Genomic DNA, 25,133 nt, shown 5'->3' on the forward strand with positions numbered 1-25,133 from the left:
TTTGTGTATTCGTGTACCCTTGCGGCAAACTGGTAAACTCTGTTCAGTGTGTACCCTGCCTTTGCCCAACAGTAGCTGGGTTGGCTACAGCAGCCTCATGACTCCATAAGACAACAGCTGGTTCAGAAGATTGTTAGGATCCTGGTCTCATCCTCACACCTGCTGCCCATCAACTCATCGGCCTGTAGCCTTTATCAGGATCCCTCACCCTTCAGCTGACGTCAGTCCGTCTGGTTCATGCGGTAGAGTACTGACACATGCTAAGCCAAAGTCTTAAGCCAAGCTCCATGCAAGCTACTTTCTGCAAGCTAATTCGCTCTTTGTTCTGCCTCTTCAGGAATTACCACCAGCTCCACCTCCACCCTTGGTCACCAATTGCCATTCATCAGAGCACCAAGTCAAGCTCCACTTTTCAGTCATCCATCCTCTCACCAAACCGGCGGCTCTCTGTCCAAGCCACGAACCATCCAACCCAGAACTCTCCACCACCATTGGGACTCAATAAAAACCTATTAATTCTCATCCACCTTATGTTCTGTCCTGCAGAGTCCAGCCTCGTTCACCCTAACAAAGATGGTTGGATGTCTCATGTAGTCTTTACAAATGCTAATAATTGTCTTTATAGGCATCATAAACATCTGTAAGACATTTATAAAACATCCAACTCTGCTAATAAATGTTCTTATAAGGAGCTTATTAACACAAAGAACACATTAGTAAGATGTCTCATAAAGGCTTTCCAAATAACAATAAATGTTTTATAAATATCTGACAAAGGCTTTCCAAATGCCAGTAAATTTCCTTTTAATGCCTCAAAGGCTTTCAAATGCTAAAATATGTCCTATAAATGTCTCACAAAGGATTTTGAAACATTTATGATGCTTTTTAAAACATTCATTAAATAACAATGGAATATTGTTCAAAATAAAGTTTATTTTTTATTCAGAGGAATTGACTTTACCTTAGCCTACTTTACAATAAACATTAAGAGTGTCACTGTCACTTTGTGGCTTAAAACCAAGACCCTTCGCTTCCTCTTCATCAATTAAGTGCGAGGGGCCGTCTTTTTCCAGAAGAGGCCTGTTTCACCCAAGATAAAAACCTGCTCCATAATGCTCAATGTATTATAACTAGTTTCTAAAGGAATCCTCATAAAATTTGACTGAAATCGTTAGTAAAGTAAAACTTTGAATATATGAATGTTCTCTGCAGATGTCTGAGCACACTCACTGTTAGCATGTCATCACATTTCATGTCTGGCAGCTCGCCGTCCTCACTCTTGTTGTAAAACTTCCTGAAGAAGTTAAAGGCTACAACCGTGTAGAGGTACACAACCACAGCCAATAGGCCGACTGTCAGCACCAGCTGCAGGAGAAAGATAGGACAAGCAGATGATGAAATAGAAAAAGACCTGTACAGTGGTTGTTTCAGTGATATCAAACATCTCTGCTTTATGGAGTAGTTTTGTGCAAGAGTAGCTCTCAAAGCTTTGATGTTCAACGACACCTACCTGTTTTCCGTTGTGTGTGACTGACGATAGGATGGTGCGCAACGTTTTGAATCCCATGGCGATGTCCAGCAGATGAGCAGCAAAGAAGAAGTTGTTGTAGTGACCAAGAATGGACACGGTCATGTACCAAGCCAGGTACAGAAAGGACTGCAGCCAGAGAGTCACAGAGGTCAGTCAAGCAATTTCCACTCACTTTATGCAATATCTATTCAATTTGGACAGGAGCTATTTTTGGTGCATCATTTAAACCTTCTTTAAACAAAGATGGGAATCACTGTTTCAATAAAAATTGTGTGAACAAAACTTCAACATCAAACATTGTCTGCTCTGCCAAGGAACAGGCAGTCTACTTAAAAGCTCAAGAAAACACATTGGCCCTGATTCCAAAGGTGTAAAGAAACAATTATAGAAACTTTACAATATACATGAACACAGGCAAAACAGACTATGAAACCCATTCTGCATGTCTGCATTAGAACATAAAATATGGTGGTGTTGAGCCCCAGTCTTTAATTTGGGAGAAGTTTAGGTACAACAAAATGAAGAATAACAAGTTAAAAGATCACCAATATTTAATAAAGCTTCAAGTTCACCAATTTTGGTTTTACAGGAAATTTATTTACCATCAATGTGCTGGACGAAACCTATGGAGTCCTATACTGTTCATAATTAAATAAATAAATCTTCTTTCTCTTTCGGCTTTTCCCATCAGGGGTCGCCACAGCGAATCATCCTTTTCCACCTCACTCTATCATGGACATCTTCTACCCTAACATTAGCCAACTTCATGTCCTCTGTTAAGACATCCATGTATCTCCTCTTTGGCCGTCCTCTTGCCCTCCTGCCAGGCAGCTCCATCTCCATCATCCTTCTACCAATATATCCACTATCCCTCCTCTGAACATGTCCAAACCATCTCAGTCTGGCTTCTCTGACTTTGTCGCTAACACAGGCAACATGAGCCGTCCCTCTGATGTACTCGTTCCTTATCCTGTCTAACCTGGTCACTCCTAAGGAGAACCTCAACATCTTCATCTCTGCTACCTCCATCTCAGCCTCTTGTCTCTGTCTCACTGCTACCGTCTCTAACCCATAGAGCAGAGCTGGTCTCACCACTGTCTTGTACACCTTTCCTTTGAGTCTTGCTGACACTCTTCTGTCACACAACACTCCTGACACTTTCCTCCACCCGCTCCAACCTGCCTGCACTCGTCTCTTCACCTCTTTTCCACAATCCCCATCACACTGAACTGTTGACCCCAAGTACCTAAACTCCTGCACCTTCTTCACCTCAGCCCCCTGTAACCTAACGCTTCTACCTTGATCCCTCTCGTTCAGACACATGTATTCTGTCTTACTACGACTGACCTTCATGCCTCTTCTTTCCAGAGCAAACCTCCACCTCTCTAGCTGTTCCTCCACCTGCTCTCTACTCTCACTGCAAATTACAATGTCATCCGCAAACATCATTGTCCAGGGAGATTCCTGTCTTACCTCGTCTGTCAGCCTGTCCATCAGCATAGCAAACAAAAAAGGACTCAAAGCTGATCCTTGGTGTAGTCCCACCTCCACCTTGAACTCCTCTGTCTGACCTACAGCACATCTCACCACCGTCATACTTCTCTCATACATGTCCTGAACTACTCTGACATACTTCTCTGCCACTCCAGACGACCTCATACAGTACCACAGCTCCTCCCTCGGCACCCTGTCATACGCCTTCTCTAAATCTACGAACACACAATGCAGCTCCTTCTGACCTTCTCTGTACTTTTCCATCAACATTCTCAAAGCAAAAATGGCATCAGTGGTGCTCTTACGGGGCATGAAACCATACTGCTGCTCACAGATCTCCACCTTCTTCCTAAGCCTGGCTTCCACTACTCTTTCCCACAGCTTCATTGTGTGGCTCATCAACTTTATTCCTCTATAGTTGCTGCAGTTCTGCGTGTCACCCTTGTTCTTAAAGATCGGAACCAGAACGCTTCTCCTCCATTCCTCAGGCATCTTCTCACTCTCTAAAATCCTATTGAACAACCTTGTTAGAAATTCCACTGCTGTCTCTCCTAGGCACTTCCATACCTCCACAGGTACGTCATCAGGACCAACGGCCTTTCCGCTCTTCATCCTTTTCAGAGCCTTCCTAACCTCATCCTTTCCAATCTCTGCTACTTCCTGCTCCACAATTAAATAAATAAATATTTAATTAAATAAATAAATATGACCTCATGCAAATACACAATCAACCATAAATCTCTCATAAATATATAAAAAGATCATGAAATTGTGGAAAAACCTGCACACAGATTTTAAATTAGCCATTGTATTATTCAATATATTTCATTTTGGCTTTAAAAACCTGTTCATTATTTTAAAACAGCATTTTAAAATATTAATTTTTAATCATGTTGAATATTATTATAATTCTGTCTTTTTTCAGAAGCTCGTATTTCAAAATCAATATTTTCCAAAGTAGCTTTGTTTTTATTTCATGTTGCTGTTTTTCACAATGGCTTATTTATTTCATGAAGAGCTTTTTCAGGAGAATGGGTCTGTCTGTCAATCAAGCTAGACACTTTTGTGATTGGCTACTCCTTTACTCAGACATGAGCAGCAGCACCCTAACTACATCGATCGAAGATCCTTCAGCAAACGTGATGGCGCAATGCACACCCCTCAACACTAGGAGGAGTATGCACCTCAACACATCCACAGTGTTACCAGGAATTGGGCAATTTTGGTTCTAAATTTGCGGATAAAAGTGGCTTTGGGCGGGTGTGCATAATTCGGGTGATTTTGTGGTCGGTTCGGCCACAATTTTCATCTTCTCATGAACATCTAGTAGTGGCCTAAGTTAGGCTGAGTGGTTGTTGGAGTTCCACTAAGCTTCTATAAACTACAGTTTCCATGAATGCACCATGTGGCGTGTGGGAGGAGCTATCAGCAAATGTTTTTAGCCTGATAGCCACATGGAGCGGTTGCTTGTGCTTATCTCAGTAACAATGCATGGATGCACAATGCACATGGAGAGTGTTAAGATGTCAGAAACGTCATCACAGGAAAGGTTCAACATTTTCCCTGAGAGGGAAAAATAAAATCAGAGGACCTGATAATAATCATTGTCTCAATGAAAATAGAAAAATATCATAAGGTTCAGGAGGCACGAGCAGGCTTGTCCCGCTTTGCGCAGCTGCCTGGTCTGACTGTCGGTCCACCAGCTCACCTCCTGCGAGCCGACATCAGGCGCGATGTGAGCTCTGAGTGAATGGCGTAAGAATGAGGAGTGTTTCAACAGGGGACTTCGAGACGTGGACGACCGGTGCTCCTCTGTGGTTTGGTCCACACAAACCCTCAAACTACAAAATCAGAGTCGTAGATGTTTGCATCTTCTGCAGCAGACAGATTGTTTGACTCTATTTGATCTGTAATGTCAGCAAAGCTGCGCGGATATCGCTGAAACATGTAATCTCTCTGACTGGCACACCGCTGAGCAGATATCGAGGAATATGAGTCGATTTCCATGGATGAGCCAATGAGCGTTTAGATCCCGCCCACTATCACTGATTGACAAACCTATTCTCCTGAAAAAGCTCTTCATGAAATAAATAAGCCATTGTAAAAAACAGCAACATGAAATAAAAACAAAGCTACTTTGGAAAATATTGATTTTGAAATACGAACTTCTGAAAAAAGACAGAATTATAATAATATTCAACATGATTAAAAATGAATATTTTAAAATGCTGTTTTAAAATAATGAACAGGTTTTTAAAGCAAAATGAAATATATTGAATAATACAATGGCTAATTTAAAATCTGTGTGCAGGTTTTTCACAATTTCATGATCTTTTTATATATTTATGAGAGATTTATTGGTTGACTGTGTATTTGCATGAGGTCATATTTATTTATTTAATTAAATATTTATTTATTTAATTATAAACAGTTTAGGGCTCCATAGGAACCTATGTCTCTTAAGGAACAGACACGTAGTGTCCCAGATGGATACAAACTTTTCTTCTTTATTCTCTCAGTGGCTAGTAACTATGTCTCAGGACGTCCCACTGTGGGGATTAATTGTCATTGTATTTGAACCCCGCTGCCAATGCATGGCCTGAGTCTAATTGGTTTATCTGAAGTGTAATGTGAGCTGCAGTGGTGTCTCTGCAACTGGATGAAGAAAAGCATTTGTGATGAGTCAAAAGGTCAATCTTTGTCCACTAAAAGTTACAAATTTTTTTACACAAAAATACAGTCTTTCAGTTTAATTTACAACAGTGGTTTCTGGCAGTAAACATATAAAACTGGTAGAAGTGGATGCTAATCAACCGATTCAGCACATCCAATGTGACTAACCAAACACGATGCTACTTATTTGGATTTGCACATCGGTATACACCCGACTTCTGGATAAGCAAAGGGCGCACGCTGAACCAGTCGTGTTAAATATAGCTGTTTTCAACTTTGCCTCTTTATTTTCCACTATTTTTCTGTTGTCACATCTTTATACATTTATCATACAGTCTTTACAGAATGTTCTGTTTCTTTTTAACTAAATTTACTGTTGGCAAATGCTGCATCCCATTTGGGTGTCCTCTGTTTACATTGTAATAGAAATATCAATAAATGATTATAAAACAGCTCACTGTGCATTCTTTTATTGCCTTCATACTTTTTTTGGATTCACTTTTTACCACATTTTCCATATGGAAATGATTTGCATTAACATAAACTCGACTTAGAACCACCACTGATTTACATGGTCACGTCCCATTTTTTACATGTATGTACTCACAACTGGGAAAATTACTGAGTTTCTGCTGGTTGTAAGACAAGAAGCAGGTTATGGTTGCAAGTTTTTGCCTGACCATTTGCTTCCAGCAGTTTTGGGGTTTAACCTAAAAGCTGCAGAACATGTTTGATTACAGCAACAGACTGAGATAAGTTTAAGTCTCAGGAAAAAGGAAGGGCCACAGAATGCAAACCGACCTCCATGTCAATCTGTAGAGGGAGTATAAGTGAAGGGAGGCAATTTGTGCATAGGTCAGACATGAGAATGCTTCTCTAACTCCATCAAATCAACATAGAGTTAAGACTAATATGTTTCCAGGTGTGTATGTGGCTGCCAATCATTTGAGTGTGCACCAACACTTACGTTGTCTGTAAATACAACCCCAAGCTTCCAGATCTGGTACTTAACATCAATGGAGTTGAGACTGTTGGGAGAAGGTAGAAACCCCTTCATCACAGGGCAGAATAAACTCCTTCATTGATAATTCATACCAAAAACCACAAAATATTAACTGCAATCTGATCATCATTTATCAAACAACTGTGGTTTTTTCCCTCCACACACACACAGCACTCACACAGTTGCCAGGGAGCTGTCTCTTCTGTGTTTTCGCTTCTTTTGAGTGTCACTGAAATCCAGAGCTGCCTTGTCCAATCCTAGCAACTCACTGATGCGGTCATGACCATAAAATTCTCCATACTTGTCCATCACCTGAGGAAGAGTGGAACATGAAAAGGCACTTAGAAATATAAGTATTGATATGATAACCCACATACAAGGAGATGAACAGTTAAGACAATGACAGTCTTTAAAAAAGCACATTCCATCAGGCCAAACATGATTGACAACACAGAGAACAGCAGTCTTAGGTAAGAGGTTACTTCGTCTCTGAAACACCAAAGATCATTGGTTACTGCAACAGTTAGAGTTCATAATGCCTCTCTACTGTAACCAAGGAGATTTATTGATCAGTCACCTCTCAAATACTTGTAAAGCTTTTTGAACTTTAAACTTTGAATTATGACTTTGAACAAATTAAACTCTGTCCATTTTTCCTGGAAAGCTCAGCAATCCACTTCTTTTTGACGACATTTTGGTAATTAGGGTGTCACCACCGGTCGTCCTTATAGCAACAGGCTCATAGGGAACCAAAGTGTATCTTACCCAGATGCAGAGCTGTTATGTTTCGCTTTTGGCACGTGCATAGATATGCTGTTTCACCTGTTTTGTGTTTGCATTGCTCCCCCTAGTGGCGGAATTGCGCATTTCGGTTATTTCTTTAAAAAAATCATAACTCGCCACAGGAATGGACTAGAAACTTGCTTTCTTCTTAAATACCCTTACGATTTTTACTCTTCTTGTGTGGGCTGGACTAAACCGCTAAACGCGGAAACGGCCCGCGGGGCGTATGTTTGAGACCCCTGTATTAAACGGAAGAAGATTTTGCTTTCCCTGAAAAAGGAAAAGGTCGACATTACTATGCTGCAAGAAACCCATCTGAATGATGAAGAGCATTTAAAGCTGCGACAGTGTGGCTTTGATCAGGTTTATTTCTCCTCCTTTAACAGTAAAAGCAGGGGTGTGGCAGTTAAAAAAATCTACCAATTAAAGTGTCCAAATGTATTCATGATAAGTATGGGAGATTTGTACCTATTTAGCCCTTTTGAATGTTTATTATCCACCAACCCACCCTCTCAATTTTTTTAGTGAAAGATTTTAACAAGATATCCGGTTTCTCAGTGGAAAGCACAATTATTGGAGGCGATTTTAATTGTCTAAATTGTCACATGAACACTTTGATAGATAAATTACCTGCTGACAAGTCACCCCCATCAAACAATCAAGACAAATTATTGGACTCTGTAAGGAATTAGGGTATGAGGATGTTTAGAGGACACTTCACCCAACAAAAAAGGAATTCACTTTTTTTTGTAACCCTCACAGATGCTATACAACAAGGGTTCTCAAAGTGCGGCGGAGGCCAATGGCGGCCCGCAGGAAGATTTTTGTTTACATTTAAGTACTTGATTAAGCATGTATAAAGGATGATGGCAGATCAAACGCTGTGCTTTTTGGTGTTCTTTTCATTTATAGTTTTTTTAAATCTTTATTTTCCTTTTAATCTGAGAAAACATATTAACTTTAAGATCCATTTTCTGTTGCCTCGTTTAATTGAAGTAGATTGTACACTTGATTAAAAGTTGTCCATAGATCAAATGCAAATGTTAAACTTACTTTCCTTTTCACAAACTTATCCCAGTAGTTGTTGGGGAAAGATCTGAAAGTCAAAGAACAAAATACGCATTAATATACAGACAATCAAATGCACAATTAAAGAAGTGTTGTTAAAATTTTCACTCTTACTTATATCTTTCCACCACCTGCTGTCAGCCAGCAGGAGGCAGTAATGGCCAGCCTCTCTGCCTTTCCCTGTCATTGTGCCAACGTTAAGAGTCCCTATTCTCAAACCTATGTTCCTGCCTTTTCCCTTCTCTCTCTGGCCACGGACCCTTCTGCCTCCTCTCTTTCTTCGACCAACAGTAGTCAAATTTCCACCGACACCCTGTAGGTTAACAGCATCGGTGGCGGTCGTTGTTAACCCGGGCCTCGACCGATCCGGTATGTCTAAAGTGGTGTGGATGATTCGCATAGTTATTTGGGCAATTTTTACGCCGGATGCCCTTCCTGACGCAACCCTCTCTATTTATCCGGGCTTGGGACCGGCACAGAGGCAACTGGCTTGCAACCCCTGTGGCTAGATTGTTCCTGAGTCTTTTTGTTCTTCCAAAAATACTCCAAGGTTAAAAAGTATTGAAATCAGTATCTTAGATCTGGATTTATGGGTACAAAGAAAAACTTCAGCCTGGTGTGTCTCAAAGATCCAGTCATATCTTTGGCTCCAGAGCTGGGTTTGGGTTTATTCAATTTCTTTAACTCCATATGTGAAGTTAGGATCATGTCATGGTGTGGACCCAAGCACGCTGGGCGCTTCAAAGTGCCACTTATTAGAATTATTGAAATTACCACATTTTCTGCACTACAAGGCACACTTAAAAGGCTTAATGTTTTCAATACACTACAGTACGCCTTATAATCTAGAGCCAACATTTTTCTGAACTTTATTCTTTGCCACATCATGGAAAACATACATGATGTTGAGTGAGTAGCTTTGGTTTATATGTTTTCGAGAGATCTACAGAGGCGCAGGCAAGCACGTCACTGTATCTGGGTTCAGAGATTCCCGCAGTACTGTGAAGTTCACCATTTTATGCAGGAGCTGCGCCTGGATATGATGGTCATTTCAAATTATACTTACAAATTACAAGTTACAAATTACACTCTGTCTGTGGCCCAGTGGCCAAGAATTCCTGTCCTGCATTAAGCCAAGAGGGGGAAAATAAAACTAAAACTGGAAGGTCTTTTTTTATTATTCTCTCATTGAAAATAAGATAGCATCATAAGCCCATGGAGCTGGAACGATCGCACCTGCTACAACAGCACCCAAGGCAGCTCTCTGCCTGGAGGGCAGCCAAGCGGCCGCAGGTCAGCATAGCAAGGAAAACCGCCCAGGGTCCGGCAGGGCTCTGCCAGATCCTCAGCAGCAGCACTTGCTCACTAAATTGTCCACCGGGCAGCTGGCTAACATTGCAAGCTTGATCACTTCAGCTCAGCTCCATGGGCTCTGTGACAGGCTGGCAACCTGTCCAGAGTGTATTCCGCCTTCACCCAACAGTAACCCGGACGGTCTTCGGCAACTCAGCGGCCCCAGTGGATTTAGAAAATGAATGGATATTCAGGACGAAAATCCTTGCAACTAGCGGTCATATTGGAATTTTTTTCAACCCAGTGATCAATTCACTGAAAATGTCACATGTCCAAAGTTGAGTTCCTGATTGGTTGACACGGCTCGCCGCGTCTGCTGCCCAAATCGGACTGACGCCCAAATCGCGCAGCAGGATTTGTACAGAGTTTGTACAGATCGCGTATGTCCATTGAATTAACATTGAAACTTGATGCTCTGGTGCACGAATTGCGTCCGGTGCGAATGCACCTTAAGGGTGTTGGAGTGTGTGTTATTTTTTTTATGTTTTACTAACAAGATTGAGAGTTACAGTAACATTTGTTTTCGCATTTTTTTATACAGGTATTATGAATACTTTAACATGGCTAACATATAGCGTGTTATAAACAAGTTGAAGAGTTACTGTTAATGCAGATTTTTTCAACTCTTGTGTTGGACAGATTTTACTGTTACAATAGGGGTTTATGTATCTTGAGACAAACAGAGTTTGTATTTTTATGAATCACTTTTGTACTTGAGGCCGAGCTTTATTTATAATTATTACATTTATATGGATACCTTGTTGGACTGAAAGGAAAAGGAACGGAGAGAGGAAGTGGGATGTTAGAGATGGGGGATAAGGAGTTAAGATGGGGGGGGGGGGGGGGGGCAATAAAACAGAGTCATAGCACAAGAGTGTCATGAGTAAATTGAGCGCCACCGTCCAAGAGTCCTAAGCCCCCACCTGCCCCACCCAGAGAGGCAGGCCGGAACAACCCATAGCCAGCCCACACTGGACACCTGTGCAACTGTGAACACAGTCTGAGTGACTTTTCTCTTTCTCACACTTTATGCATTCGGTGCCCCTTATATGCTTCGTGATTTCTATGCAAAATTTTCGGGTGCTTTGGAATTGCCTTTTAGAACAAAAAGTATTTATACTATTATTTACAAATTGTTTATCAACACTCTCAGGTGTGTTTACTATAATATGCAACGACTTCTTCCATTTTTCTTTTAGGATTTTCACACTTTGTGACACCTACTATCACTTTTTCACAAGAAAACAAGTGTTTTTCTCATAATGACAGACCAAGTCTCGATTGACATGCAGTCCTTCTAGCCTGCACCTCTCATGCATCAGTCTGTAAACATGTAGATGGCCTGGTCCCCTCATCTAGTCCCTGATAAAATTGACAAAAACCCATGGGATCACTGACTTGCAGCCGCGTGCAGTTGCAGCCAGGCATAACTTCTCCTCAAATGACGATGACTGATTTGAATGTTGTTTAAGACAGACTTCATCAGCTCAAACTCTGTCTGTGTTCGACCACAATAAAAGTAATCAATTATAACTTGATCAATTCTTCTGGTATTCGAGATTTTCCCTAACAAACTGCTTTGTTTTGCTGCTGATTTTAGAAAACTTTGTTTTGTTATCTCATGATCACTAAAAAATGACATTTTTAATCTGGTGTTAATGACACCTACTATCTCATTATCACAAGAAAATTATTTGTTCCCATAATGATGTGATATTAAATGTCATTATAATGAGAAATTACGCAAAAAAAAAGCAAATTAAGCCTTTCACGGCTTCTGTAGGACAGTGTGCCGAAATGAAAAAATTCTAATATTGTGCTCTAAAGGATGGCAGCCTCAACATACTCCTCAGTGAGAACAGACTGACAGACACAGGGATGGACAAAGTCCACTTACTGAGTGTTGATCACGAGTCTGTCCCACTGTCCTTTGATATCATCCTCTGAAGGCTGTTCTGTGATGTAGAGACCATCAAACTCCAGCTTTCGGGCTACTTCCTTTTCCCGCTTGAAGATCACTAGGGGGACCTGGAGAGTCCACACAGAGAGCAGAGGAAGACAATTCCTTTTCAAAACCCACCACTTTGATGCAACATATCAGAAAATACTAATTTCTGTTGTTAGTCTGTCAGTGTCCTGCCTTTAGGCAGTAATATCCAATGATGCAGAAGAAGGAGATGACTGTGTGCAGAACAGCTAGGATCCGTAGCATGGGCTCCATGTATCCACTGCTTTCTTCCAGGACAAACCGGACTGTGATTGGCTTCGCTGGCTTGCCGTTCCCCTCCATCCCTCTCTCTTTAGCCTCCAACCATTCTTCAGGCTGATGCTCCCACTGGACACTGCTGCTGCTATAAACTGCCTCCTTTCCCTCAACCAGAGATGAAGAGGTGGAAACCTGGAAGAATATGGTGTAGTTACTTCAGGGAGAAATAGAGAGTACAAACCTGCTGGAACTTGGAACATTTTTAAATAATTAACTACAATGTTGTAAAAAAAACAGCCATCCACTCAATTTCTGTTGTTTATCAGGAGATGGATTGTTGTTGAAACCCCCAGAGATCCCAACAGCTTCCTCTTCTGTCTCCTGCTACACCTCAAGGGGATGTTAAGGCAATCTCAGAAGAGCAGAAAGTTAGGTTTTTCAATTTTTTTTTTAGGTTTTTCAGTAAGCCCAAAACCTTCTGGTGCTTATACACAAGACAAGACGCTGAAAGTGGCTCCTACAGCTGCCACCGAGCTACAAGAGGTTCTCAGTTCTTCACCTAGAAACCTGTGAGAGGAAGAAGGAAAACATCTCACAGAGGACATGGTTACTGCCGAGAACCAAGAGCTTGAGTCTGAACATCAGAAAAAAGTTAAAAAAGTCAGCAAACCCAGCAGAACAAGGAGAGAAAAGGCAATCCAAAATGAGGTTTTAAAAGCCACCTCAGTCAAGAGAGCTTATCAAGGAGCAGTTCCAGCAGTTGCGACAGAAGAATGTGCTCTTTCTGTACCAGAGAACACAGGCTCCAGTGGTCGCTGAACCAAAAGCACAAAGACCTAAAGAGGTGGGCAGTGACCAAACAAGCCCTGCTGAAGAAGAAAGCAAGCCTGTTGTGGGAGAATCAAAGAAACCCACGTGGTTTGTCATTTGGAAAGCAGATCAGGAGATCTTTAATATTCCAAAAGCAGTTCCTGTAAAGGCTGCTCGCAGCAGAAAGTCAAAACTCGACAATAACAATGAAAACAAAGAAGTGTCCAATGCTGCCAACATGGCCAAAGAGGAAGAGCTCCCAGGGGAAGTTGTCCAAACTCTGCCTGCAAAGAGAAGCAGGCCAGGAGTTCACACTAATGTGACAGTGGCTTCCACAAGCAACAGAGGTCTTAAAGAACATGAACCTCAGCAAAAATCTGGTGAGGAAGAACAACATTCATTTTTATCTGTTATCATTTTTATAATGGTTTTGTTTTTGCAAAGTATTGTAGAATGTAGTTTTGGAAAGTGAAAATAAATCACTGCTTTATATGCATACTAAGCAACTTAACTTGTTTTAATTCTATAATCTTTTTTGCTTTTTGAGATTAATCTTTTTTTTATTGAGCACCAGAAATAAAGAACTCTGCGAAAGTCAAGCAAAAAAAAGTTAAACAAATCATAACATCAAATGATATAAGCATGCATGCACCACTAAGGCTGAGTATGATGATGACAGGAGGAACCAAAATGTAAAAAAACAGGAGAGTCATTGGAAGCTGCTACTTGGGACAAGTTTTGAGCTCATCAAAGTATGATATTATTGGACCCCGTACAAAAATAAATTTGCCTCTTGACACCCCTAGAATGTATTGAGTATTTTCTAGCTCCATGAATCGTATTGAGTCACTAAACCAAAGAGACACTTTGTGTGGCTTATTTGACATCTAGTGTAATTAAATCATTCTACGTGCAAATAGTGTTGTAAAATAAATCACATGTTTATTTAACTTCCTTAAAGTAGACTGTTTTCTAGCTGTGATGCTAAATATAGCCATGGCTGTGTTGGTTTGAAGATCAATTTTGAGAGCTTGTGATAATGTTTTAAAAATGACAGACCAGCAGGATGGCAGAGATGGACACAGCCAGAACATGTGTGTTAAGTCAGCAAGGGTATGATGGCATCTAACACAGCTGGCTTCTACATTGGGATCAATCTTTACTAGTCTTGCTTTGGAGAAGCGGATGCGATGTACAAGATTTATTTGGATTGAGTTCAATTTTGCACAGGAGAAGCTCCCATTTATGCTTAGTAAAACATCATTCCAGATGTCGTCCTCCAAAACCAGTTTCTTCCCCGACTCATTCACCCAGTCTGCCCTGATGTTTACAAGATTTGTGTTTTTTAAGGAAGTTATTTGATCATATATTCTTGAGATAAATCTTCTAAAATATACTGGGGTTTCTAAAATTGCTTCTATACCTGATAGCATATATGGAAAGTCTGAGTCATGACACTGAAGAAAGTGACATATTCCGAAGTAACAGAATAGGCTAGACCGAGGGAGATTAAATTTAGGTGAAAGATCATCAAAGCTCGCAAAGACAGAGTTTATGTACATGTCTTTAAAACGATTAATACCTTGCTTTTTCCAGAGAATTAAATCAGAGTCCAGCGTAGCATGGGGAAAGAGATGATTGTTGTGTATAGGACTTAAATGAAGGAGATTCCTGCAGTCAAATTTAACCATATTTTAAGAGTATTCAGGACGACTGGGATATTAGGGCATTTAAGGGCATAGAGAAACAAGTCAGTGGTTACCAGAGCTCAGAGAGAAATTGAGATGCAAGATGCAGCTTCAAGAAGGCACCAGTCCATATCTGGAGTGTAAAAAAAAATGTATAATATTCTTTACTTTTGAAGCCCAGTAATAGTAGCAGAAGTTGGGAAAGACTAAACTAAACTGACTTGATTTTTAGACATCTGTTGCAATTCAAGCCGTATCCTAAGTTTCCTTCCATCACATATAAGTGAGACAAAAGCCTTATCAAGAGATTAAAAAAAAAGTATGGATATAGAGTAGAATACACTGAAAAACGTAACGAAATGTGGGGAGTACAGTCATTTTACTACTATTAACCTTCCCAGCCAGACATAGGTAAAGAGTTCTCCACTTCCTTAGGTCTAATTTAGTCTTTTCAAATAAATGACAGAGGTTTTTTTGATAGAGGTGCTGCATGTCTCTTGTAATATTGATACCCAAATACTTAAAGACATTTGTTGACATTTGGAGTGGTAAGACACCATTGTAATTGGAGAGCCAGATCGTTAACAGGAGAATATTTACTTTTACTTAAGTTTGATTTGTACCCCCCCCCGGTGGATTCTACTAATTGATGGAAAGGTTTTAAGTGTGATAGATAACGGCTCTACAGCCAGAGTAAATGGAAGTGCACTGAGACGACAGTCCTGGCGAGTACCCCATGACAACTGAAAGTTTTGTGACCATTTATCATTACAAATTACAGAGGCTTTGGGTGATTTATACAAAAGCACTAAACTCATGATAATCAGAAGATTAGCAGGACAAACCGGTTTTCCTGTTCTCGACTTTTTACCCGTCTTGGTCAGACAAGTCTGGTTGACAAGACTGTCCTAGTTTAAAACAACCTATATTCCAATCATTTGAAGGGACAATCAGGGATAGTTGCATTTTACTTTACCTGGTAAATCAACATATTCCCACAACAGTGTCAGTACAGTGTCATAAAGAACAAAAAAGTTCTGTTCAAGAACAAGACAGAAATGAACACAAACTCTAGGTCAGTGCGCCTCAACCAACCAGCCACGGACCAGTACCGGTCCATTGGACAGTTGGTACCGGGCCTCAGATAAAAAAAATTAAAAAAAATAAACCCCACCAACATTTTTTGTTATATTTATAATCTGATTTTGAATTAAGTTTAACTTTGGTAAAGTACTAGATTCTCCCCACCACATCTGACTCATTCTTGACGCATGTCAAGTCACTCCGTTACATGTCCAAAATCCATCGTCTGTATTCTTAAAGTGGCTGGGCCAACCGCTGAATGGAAACTTCCAAACTAACAAAATAAAAAAATAAAAAAATTTGGAAAGTTTCTTTCTGCAGAAAAGAGTCAGTGAGGAAACAGAAGAGGAGCCTATGACCTCAAAATAAAAGAAATCTGCAGACAAAAGTCTTTACTCCCAATATGGATTTATTGCAACAGTTGTTCCAGCACACAATGATAATAATGCATATTATTCACAAAACTACTGTCTAAAGTTAAACAGAGGATTAACGTTTATAGTTATATTAGAAAATACCAGTTTTAGTAGCTTATTTTTTCTTGTTTTCTGTTATCATCAGTCACACCTGCAAAATAAATCAGCTGCATATATTTCCAGACTTAAGAGTAAATTAAAAAAAATGTACACCCGCCTAAAGCCTCGTACCAGTCTGTATTACATTTGTCTAACATTAAACCGGTTCATGGGCTGAAAAAAGTAAGGGACTCTTGTAGAGTACTCCTACTAGTTAAATTTGTGGTGAATGATTGATTGACTGTTTAAAAGTTTGGTATTTTTCTGTTGAAAAAGATGCTTGCTTTGAGATATAACAACTAACTGTGCCTTCCTTCAGGTCCAGCAGAGTTTGTTCCCATTGGCAGAAGGTCATGTTGATGCTTCTGTGATGTAAACTTACCTTATAGAAGAGGAGAATGAAATTGATGGCAAAGGCAACAAACAGCGCCAGCATCCTCATGTTGTAAAAGTTTCTGGCAAAGTAGTTCTGCAGCAAAGACAAGAAACAAACATGCAGGTGAAACACAGAGTCATGGACTTGTCAAAACAGAGAGCAGTGTCCCATTCTGACAATTATTGTTGGATAAAAAAACCTTAATAATGTGTCAGAATTGATTTGAAAGCAAAGTATCAATTACACATAATGATTTTAGTAAAAAAAGTTTAGGCACCGAACGTTTATAACAAGGAGTGCGACGGATCACGGATGATTCCTGATCCGTACGGATCGCTAGCCAAGTCTAACACGTGTGTACCCCCCACTCCTTGTGCGCACCTCAAATGCAAGATTCGCGTACACCGTCTCAGTTTAAACAGGTTTCTGCTTGACGCTTGTCCCACAGTGTGCTAACCGAAAGCTTGCAGCTACTGCAGGAGGTTTCATCAAAAGCTTTTCTCGGATTCATGACAGAGGACGCAGATGATGAGAGATCAGGTTTATTTATTCTAAAGAGCTATGCACGTTTCCTTGTCTAAGTGCTGTGGCAAGTGAAATAAGTTACAAATGGCCAGGAAAAACGGCGTAAAGAACGGCATATCGGCCATTAAAAACGCTGCTTTTTACGCTCGTTTTAAAAGTAACACATAATTTACACCGTCTTAAAAAAAGTTGTAGTGCATTCAAATGTTTGTTGACATCAAAAGGCTAAGGACATGACCCTGTCAAACTGTCTGCTATAATCTAGCAGCTGCCATTATATTTTTATCATGCAGGAATTGTGAGGTCGACTCCAGGACATACATGGCAGTTTCTCAGTGTTTGTTATGTCTTTCTTTTGCACGCTACCACTTATGGGAGACCAGGTTTTTAGCGTACTTGAAAACCATCGGCCTGAAGGAGGCTATTCTCGGGATCCAGCAAGCAGGGGCTGCAGAGCCGGAAGCCGGTAGGAAAAACGAGCTGGCATATGCACTAGTTGGTTACCTGGATGATAAGACGATAATGTTATTCCTGTATGAAGTGCCAGATGATGGAAAGAAGAGTCTAGAAATACTGAGACACCATTTTGAATCAGAAAAAAGCCTGCGGATTGTCGGACTTTACACAGAACTAACCAACAATCAAGAATAGCTAGCTGATTATCTAGCACATGTTGAGAAGATTGTGGCAGCACTGAACAGAGCTAAAGAAACCCTCAGCGATGCACTGTTGTTGGCAATGGTAGTAAAAGGACTCAAAGATGAATATGCACCATTGTCTTATTTTTTTTTTTTTTTTACTTGTCCTGTCCAACAGCTAGGCAGGCAGATGAGAGCTGAGGGCCTCTTGTGTTGGACATATTTTACTTTAACAAGAGGGGTTATTAATCTTCAGACAAACCAAAGGTGTGACTGAATAAACCCCTTTTGTAATTGAGGCCAAACTTTATTCATTTCAACCATGATTGAAAATCTTTGGTGTTGGACCGGACGGAAAAGGAAAGAAGGGAAGAAGAGGGAGGGATGTCAGAGGGGGGGGGGGGGGGGTGATAGTGAGAGGGGGGGGGGGTAAGACCATGAAGCAGCATAGAGCAGACAGGTTTACTGGTTGTTTATCGTTACGGTACAGTTCAAATGTAGTACAAAAAGGGCGGGGCCTGTTCACACACACTCAAATATTATCAACACACCTGCTAGCTTCAAAAAATGTTCACATGTCAACATGTACACAAAACAGATAGTGTTCACGAACGCATACCTATGCCTTTAAACCAACTAGTGTGAAATCTTTCATTCATTCAATCATGCAAACTATAAGTGCAAAGGTGAGCTAACACCTGTGCTCAGGTGAGTGTTTATGTTCTTCTAAAATGGATGGTGGAATGTGAAAAGAGGGAGGAGGAGCGCCCAGCCACCCCCACACCCAGACCCCCGCCGCAGCAGCAGCGGCAGCCGGAATTCCCCCAACGCCACACGGGAACAGGCAGGGAACAACCGCCCCCCGGGCGACCAAGACCGCCAACCAGGCCAGGGCCAGCAGGACCGCCGCGAGGCCCCCAGAGCCAGAGAGCAGGGAAGCGCGGAGGGAAAGAGAGCGCCGCCCCAGCCCAGCCAGGAAAGCAACCCCCCCGCCGCGCCGGAAGAGCCCAACGCAGGGCCCCACCGGAGAAGGACGCCCACAGCCCCAGACGAGCACCCCACCACCACCCAGGAGTTCCGGGCATCCCCCCGCCCCAACCCCAGGTACGAGCCAGGACCCCCCAAGGGAGACCCGCTCCGCACTCCAGGCAGCCACCCACCCGGCCCACGGTTGGTCCAGGGAGGAGCAAGGCAGGGGCCCGCCGCCCCCGCCCAGGAGGGGGGGAACCCCGGGGAAAAAAAGGGTGGCCCACAAGGGGTGTTATAAATGTGGCCCGACCAGGCTCAGCCATGTTGGAAGTTTGGCGGGGCCCAGCGCTCAGGGGCAAGGACCAGGACCCACCCCCCAGGGACACGAACACCCCCGGCTCAGGTGTAATATGAACCCCCCCACCGTGCGGAGAGAGCACCGCCGGGCCCAGGGAGCCGGCACCCAAGGGACACGGCTGCCATCGCCAAGGGGCCCGCACCCCCCACCAGGGAAGGGGTAGGGGACAGATGGACCCAGGTCCCACTTTCCTTGCAAAATGTGTGTGCGTGTATGTGTGTTTGAGAGGGTGTGTGTGTGCATGGGTGTGTGTTTATGTTGGAATGTATATATTGAAGGGGGAGGGGTGTGTGTACTAAGGGGGGTGCAGTTAAAATTGGCGAGTAGGGCACTAAGGGGACATCTCCTGATTACTCACAGTGATGTCCCCTCACCCTCCCCACCAAGGGGCCCTAAATGTCTAAGGTGCGGTTAAAATTGGCGGGTAGGGTGCCAGGAGGACATCTACTGCTTGCTTGCAGTGATGTCCAAGCACCCCCCCTACCAAGGACCCTACATGTCTAAGGTGCAAATAAAACCGAAAGAGGGGGGAATATGCACCATTTTCTGTTCATGTTCCTCAGACAAGAGAGGCTCTAACCTTCAGTGAGTTCAAGGCGAGGTTGAGGAGCTTTGAATGCTCACTTCGCTATTGCTCAAGGCCACGAGCAGATGAAGTAATTACGGTTAACTACAAAACAAAGCAGACCAAGCCTAGAAATAATGAGAAGAAATACTTCAACAGCGAATGCTTTATTTGCGAAAAGGTTGGACAAAAAGCAAGAGACTGTAGAAACAAAGTTAAGAAATCACAGCGGAACTTCAGGACTGCTTACAAACAAAACAGCAGTAAAGTGGCCGCCCTTACAGACATTAGGACAAGCACCGCACAGACCAGAGACGAACACACTGCTGAGCGGGAGACCTTCATACTCTGGGCAAGTGAATGGCAACCTCACTGTGCACAACCAGAGGGATTGCTTGTGGACAGTAGAGCATCTGCTCACATCATGACCAGTGAAGAAGCATTCATCAGGTTTGACGAGACGTTTCGGCCCAAGAACCACGTCATGCAACTGGCAGATGTAACCCGGATTGCTGGTAGTGTACTGAGCAAGATCAAACTTACTGACGGCAATGGCAGAGTGGTGAGTGTCCAGCTCACAAATGCACTTTTGATCCCTGGATGTGTCTTCCACAGACAAGCTGCTTCCACAGACAAAACATTTTGTCTGTGGAAGCAGCATCTTCAAAGGGAGCAAAGTTGAACTTCGAGAAGAACAACAACAAAATGACTCTTCCCAACGGTAAAACATGTGACATGAAGGTAAAAGACAGACTGTATTATCTGGACATAATAATAATAATAATAATAATAATAATAATAATAATAATAATAATAATAAATTTTATTTAGAATGCGCTTTACATTTTAGATAAAATCCCAAAGCGCTACAATGGAGGCAGAAATAAAAATGATTTACAATAAGAACAAGGTAAGACAAAAATAAAACAACAATGAAAGTACTAAAAAGCATTATTAAAAAGAAAAGTTTTTAAGCCTTTTTTGAATGTGCCAAGGCTTTGTGGGGCTCTGAGGGATTGTGGAAGATTGTTCCAGAGTCGAGGGGCAGCAGCCTGAAAGGCTCTGTCTCCCATAGTGGTTAGCCTGGTCCTTGGCTGATGAAGGCAGTGTGTGAAATTGGAACGGAGGAGTCGTGAAGTGGCGTGCAGGGAAAGGAGCTCACTGAGGTAGGCAGGGGCAGTTCCATGGACGCATTGGTAGGTGAGGAGACAGAGTTTGTATTGAATTCTGGAACGAATGGGTAACCAGTGAAGTGACTGAAGGACAGGAGTGATGTGGTCAAATTTGCGTCTCCTTGTCAGGACCCTAGCAGCGCAGTTTTGGTTGTGCTGGAGCTTTTCCAGGCTCCTGCCAGGAATCCCAACAAGGAGAGCATTGCAGTAATTTAGTCTGGAGGAGACAAAAGCATGGATTAGTTTTTCTGCATCAGACTGGGTTAGTGAGGGGCGGAGCTTTGCAATGTTTTTCAGATGGAAAAAAGAGACTTTGGAGAGGTGACGTATATGATGATCAAATGTTAGAGTAGAATCGATTTTGACACCAAGATTTATCACAGGTGAAGAAAGTGGAATGTTGTGACCAGAGACCAGAATGCTTTTGGTGGAGGATGTTTTGATCTGGTGAGGGGTACCGATTAATATGGCTTCAGTCTTGTTGCTGTTGAACTGGAGAGAGTTTTCAGCCATCCATGCTTCTATCTCCTCGAGACATGCCTGGAGGGCAGAAGAAGTTATGGTGGGAGTGGAATTCATTTTTACATATAATTGTGTGTCGTCGGCGTAACAGTGGAATGAAATGTTGTGTTTACGAATGATTTGTCCAAGTGGAGATATGTAGATGGTAAAGAGTGAAGGTCCAAGAACAGAGCCTTGAGGAACTCCGCAGGTGACTGTGTGTGTGTGGGATTTAGCATTTCCCAGAGCCACATATTCTGTCCTGTTTGTGAGATATGATTTAAACCAGTTGAGTATGTTCCCAGAGAGTCCAACAGTAGTATGAAGACGGTTAAGGAGAATGCCGTGATCCACAGTGTCAAATGCAGCTGATAGGTCAAGAAGGATGAGTAGAGATGGGGAGCCCTGGTCCGCAGCCATGAGTAGGTCATTCATGACTCGGACCAGGGCTGTCTCTGTACTGTGAGCTGGCCGGAAGCCAGACTGAAATTTTTCATACAAGCTGTGCGTTGAGAGATGATGGTGGAGTTGAGCGGCGACAACTTTTTCAAGAACCTTGGACAGGAATGGTAGGTTGGAAATGGGTCTATAGTTTGCCAAGTTATCAGGGTCCAGTGCCGGTTTTTTTAAGTGTGGTCTAATGATGGCGGTTTTGAGAGCAAGGGGAACATGACCGGCTTGTAGTGATTGGTTAATTATAGTTGCGATAATTGGACTGATAATTGAAATGTTGTCTTTGATCAGGGCTGTTGGGAGGGGGTCAAGTGAGCAGGTTGAGGATTTCATAGTCCTTAAGATGGCCTCAACTTCTTTCTGTGTAGTGGTTGTGAATTCAGAAAGGGGCCTTGGAGCTGTTGGTACAGTCGTGTTTTCAGATGAGGTGGGAATAGTAGTAGTGGGCAGGAAGTTAGATTTTATGGAAGATATTTTGTTGGTGAAAAAATCCTTGAATCTATCACAGCTGCTGACACTAGCGTCACTATGGGTAAGTGTGGGGGGCTTAAGCAGAGAGTGTATGGTGGAAAACAGCTGTTTTGAATTTCCAGTGTTGCTATTGATCTTGTGGGAATAGAACTTTTGCCTGGCTATTTTAAGGGCTCTACAGTAGAGTTTTTGATGGTCTCGATAGGCCTGTTTGTGTACTGTCAGGTTGTTTTTTATGAGTCTTCGTTCCATGGTTCGTCCAAGTCTTTTAAGAATTCGCAGTTCCTCTGTGTACCACGGGGCTGATCTAGTGAAAGAGACGGTTCTTGATTTCAGGGGTGCATGGGATTGCAGAATGTTATGAAGTGTAGAATTGTAGCGGTCAACAGATTCATTAACTGAGGTGAGTGGTGATGGCAGAGAGAGTTTTTGTATATCCTCTTGTATGGCTGCATGGTCAATGTTTTTCAGGTTCCTGAAATATATTTCCCGTTTTGTGTTTTTATGTTGGTGAGCTAATGCTAGTTCCAATGAAATAACCTTGTGGTCAGACACGCCCAAGTCATAAACTTCCATGTTGGTAATAGGGGCTGTGTCCGTGATAGCCAAGTCAAGAGTGTGTCCTTTAGAGTGTGTGGGTTCTTTTACATGCTGTGTTAGCTGTAAGGTGTCAAGTAATTCCAAAAACTCGACAGCAGAGCAGTTTGTAGGAGTGTCTACATGTAAATTGAAGTCTCCTTGTATGAGCGTACTAGGTGATGTTGCGCATATTGTCGTCAGCAGGTCTTGGAGTTCATTGAAAAAGCCGGGGTTTATTTTGGGTGGTCGGTAAATAAGAATTACTGTTATTGTTATTTTTTCTGTTCTGCATTTGAATAACAGGCATTCAAATGTAGACAGTACAGGTGTTGAAATGGGTGTCAGATGAAGGTTTCTGCGGTATATGACAGCTAAGCCTCCTCCTCGTCCAGTGACTCTGGCTTTTTCAAGGTAGGTGTAGTCTGGAGGGCAGGCTTCATTTAGTGACAGGTATTGCTCTGGTTTATGCCAGGTTTCAGTTAGACACATCATATCAATTTGTCTGTCAGTGATGTGTTCAGATATTAAAGATGTTTTGTTTGAAAGTGACTGCACATTAAACAATTCAATTTTTAAATTAGGCATTGCTTTCACTCTTGGAAGAGAGCGGAGCATCCGGTAATCCACTCCGCGTTTTTGATTTCTCCAGTGATGTGGATTGTTATTAGTCCAGGTAGTTGGCGTGTTCTGATGACGTAAGCGGCAATGGAGTTTTGCGGCAGCAGGAGACCGGCAAAACGGGTTGCTGGGGTATGTCCAGATATTGTTCAAGGTATCTAGTTTGTAGGGATATTGTGGGGGGCGCACAGATCGACGGATCCCTGCGCTGTCTGGTGTGGCCGTGGCGGAGATTTTTGAGGTGCTTGAGTTTGTGGGTTGGCATGACGAGGCCGGCCATGGAGTTTCCCTGTTGTTCCGGGGGTGCGTCGGCTTCATCCATCCAACATCTGAGGTTGTTGAGGTCGCCGGTGTCGTCACAGCGCTCATTCGAGGGATGAGAAGGTTCGGGTGAGTACGTTGATTCACTTTGTAGAATGTACGTAGTGAATGTACCTGAAAGTTTCCGGAGGTGCTCCTGTTGTTGGATGGTGGAGTAGAGAAAGGTGTCTCACTAGAGCTGGCAGCCGGTCCGGGGCATTGATGGATATCACCGGACAGCAGAAGGTAGACCGCAATGACCAAAGCAAGGCTCTGTTGCGGGTTTAATTTAATTTCAGAGTGCGTTTTTATACGCCGGTAATAGTGATGTGGATGGACGAAGGTGGTAGCCAGCGCAAGTTTCCCGAATCCAAAGTGCTTGTTTAGTTGGAATTTCATTTTTGGTCGCATATATGACGGCTTACTTAATTCATTGACATTTAAAGATTGATAGTTGTCATCGTACTTTAAACAATTAAGCAACACATAAACAAGCAGAGCTGCGACTACACCTGCAGAACCTGGCGCCGCCATCTTGTCCCTCTCCCTACCTGCTTTGGACATGGCATAAGAGAATTGTGATTATGTGATTATGTGATTATGTGATTATGTGATCTGTAATTTTATGATCTAAAAACTTGACACGAAGTAATGAGTCATTGTAATTATAATGACTTAATCATAATTGAAACAGTGGTGGATGGCATGAAAATCAAAGATAAAAAGTGTAACCCTTATGTGTGTGAAACATGCCTGCAGGAGCAGGAGTACAAGGGGGTCATCTCTGACTTTGTTGGCTTTGGTGTGAAGTTAACCACCTGCTGCTTAACACCATCAAGACAAAGGAGCTGATCCTGGACTTCAGGAGGTCCTCACCATCACAGTCACCGGTGAACATCCAGGGTTCAGACATTGAGGTCGTGGACACCTTTAAATATCTGGGTGTTCACCTGAACAACAGACTGGACTGGTCCAACAACACGGATGCTCTGTACAGGAGGGGTCAGAGTCTTCACCTGCTGAGGAGACTGAGGTCGTTGGAGTTGTGTGCTGGGCGGGGGGCAGTACAGGCAGAGACATGAGGAGACTTAACAAACTGGTTAGGAAGGCCGACTCTGTCCTGGGCTGCACACTTGAGTCCATCGAGGAGGTGGCGGACTGGAGGACATTAGATAAGCTAAATTCCATCATGGATAACCCCTCCCACCCCCTGCACCAAACTGTAGAGGCGCTGACCAGCTCCTTCAGCACAAGACTGTTGCACCCTCAGTGTAAGAAGGAGCGCTACCGCAGGTCATTCCTCCCCACAGCCATCAGACTGTACAACACTGTGTTACAGTGACACTCCACGGTCCCGTGGGGGTTTTTCATTCACTCATTTTTTTTTTTTTCTTTTGTTGT

At 42.5% G+C, this 25,133-nt stretch overlaps 1 protein-coding gene across 2 annotated transcripts in view; it reads right to left on the reverse strand.

Moving 5' to 3' along the window:
- The window catches only part of LOC101172231 (ryanodine receptor 2), a 310,508-nt gene that overhangs the window by 38,047 nt on the left and 247,328 nt on the right, over nucleotides 1-25,133 (reverse strand). For both annotated transcript variants that reach the window (XM_023949560.1, XM_023949561.1), the window contains 8 exons: nucleotides 16,590-16,676; nucleotides 12,046-12,303; nucleotides 11,803-11,933; nucleotides 8,538-8,580; nucleotides 6,880-7,013; nucleotides 6,666-6,726; nucleotides 1,511-1,657; nucleotides 1,231-1,365 (listed from right to left, as the gene is read on the reverse strand). In XM_023949560.1, the coding sequence (XP_023805328.1) occupies nucleotides 1,231-1,365; nucleotides 1,511-1,657; nucleotides 6,666-6,726; nucleotides 6,880-7,013; nucleotides 8,538-8,580; nucleotides 11,803-11,933; nucleotides 12,046-12,303; nucleotides 16,590-16,676 (996 nt within the window). The remainder of the gene's footprint in view (nucleotides 1-1,230; nucleotides 1,366-1,510; nucleotides 1,658-6,665; nucleotides 6,727-6,879; nucleotides 7,014-8,537; nucleotides 8,581-11,802; nucleotides 11,934-12,045; nucleotides 12,304-16,589; nucleotides 16,677-25,133) is intronic.

This window comes from Oryzias latipes, chromosome 19 (assembly GCF_002234675.1).
Source record: "Oryzias latipes chromosome 19, ASM223467v1".
In the NCBI taxonomy this organism is placed as follows: domain Eukaryota; kingdom Metazoa; phylum Chordata; class Actinopteri; order Beloniformes; family Adrianichthyidae; genus Oryzias; species Oryzias latipes.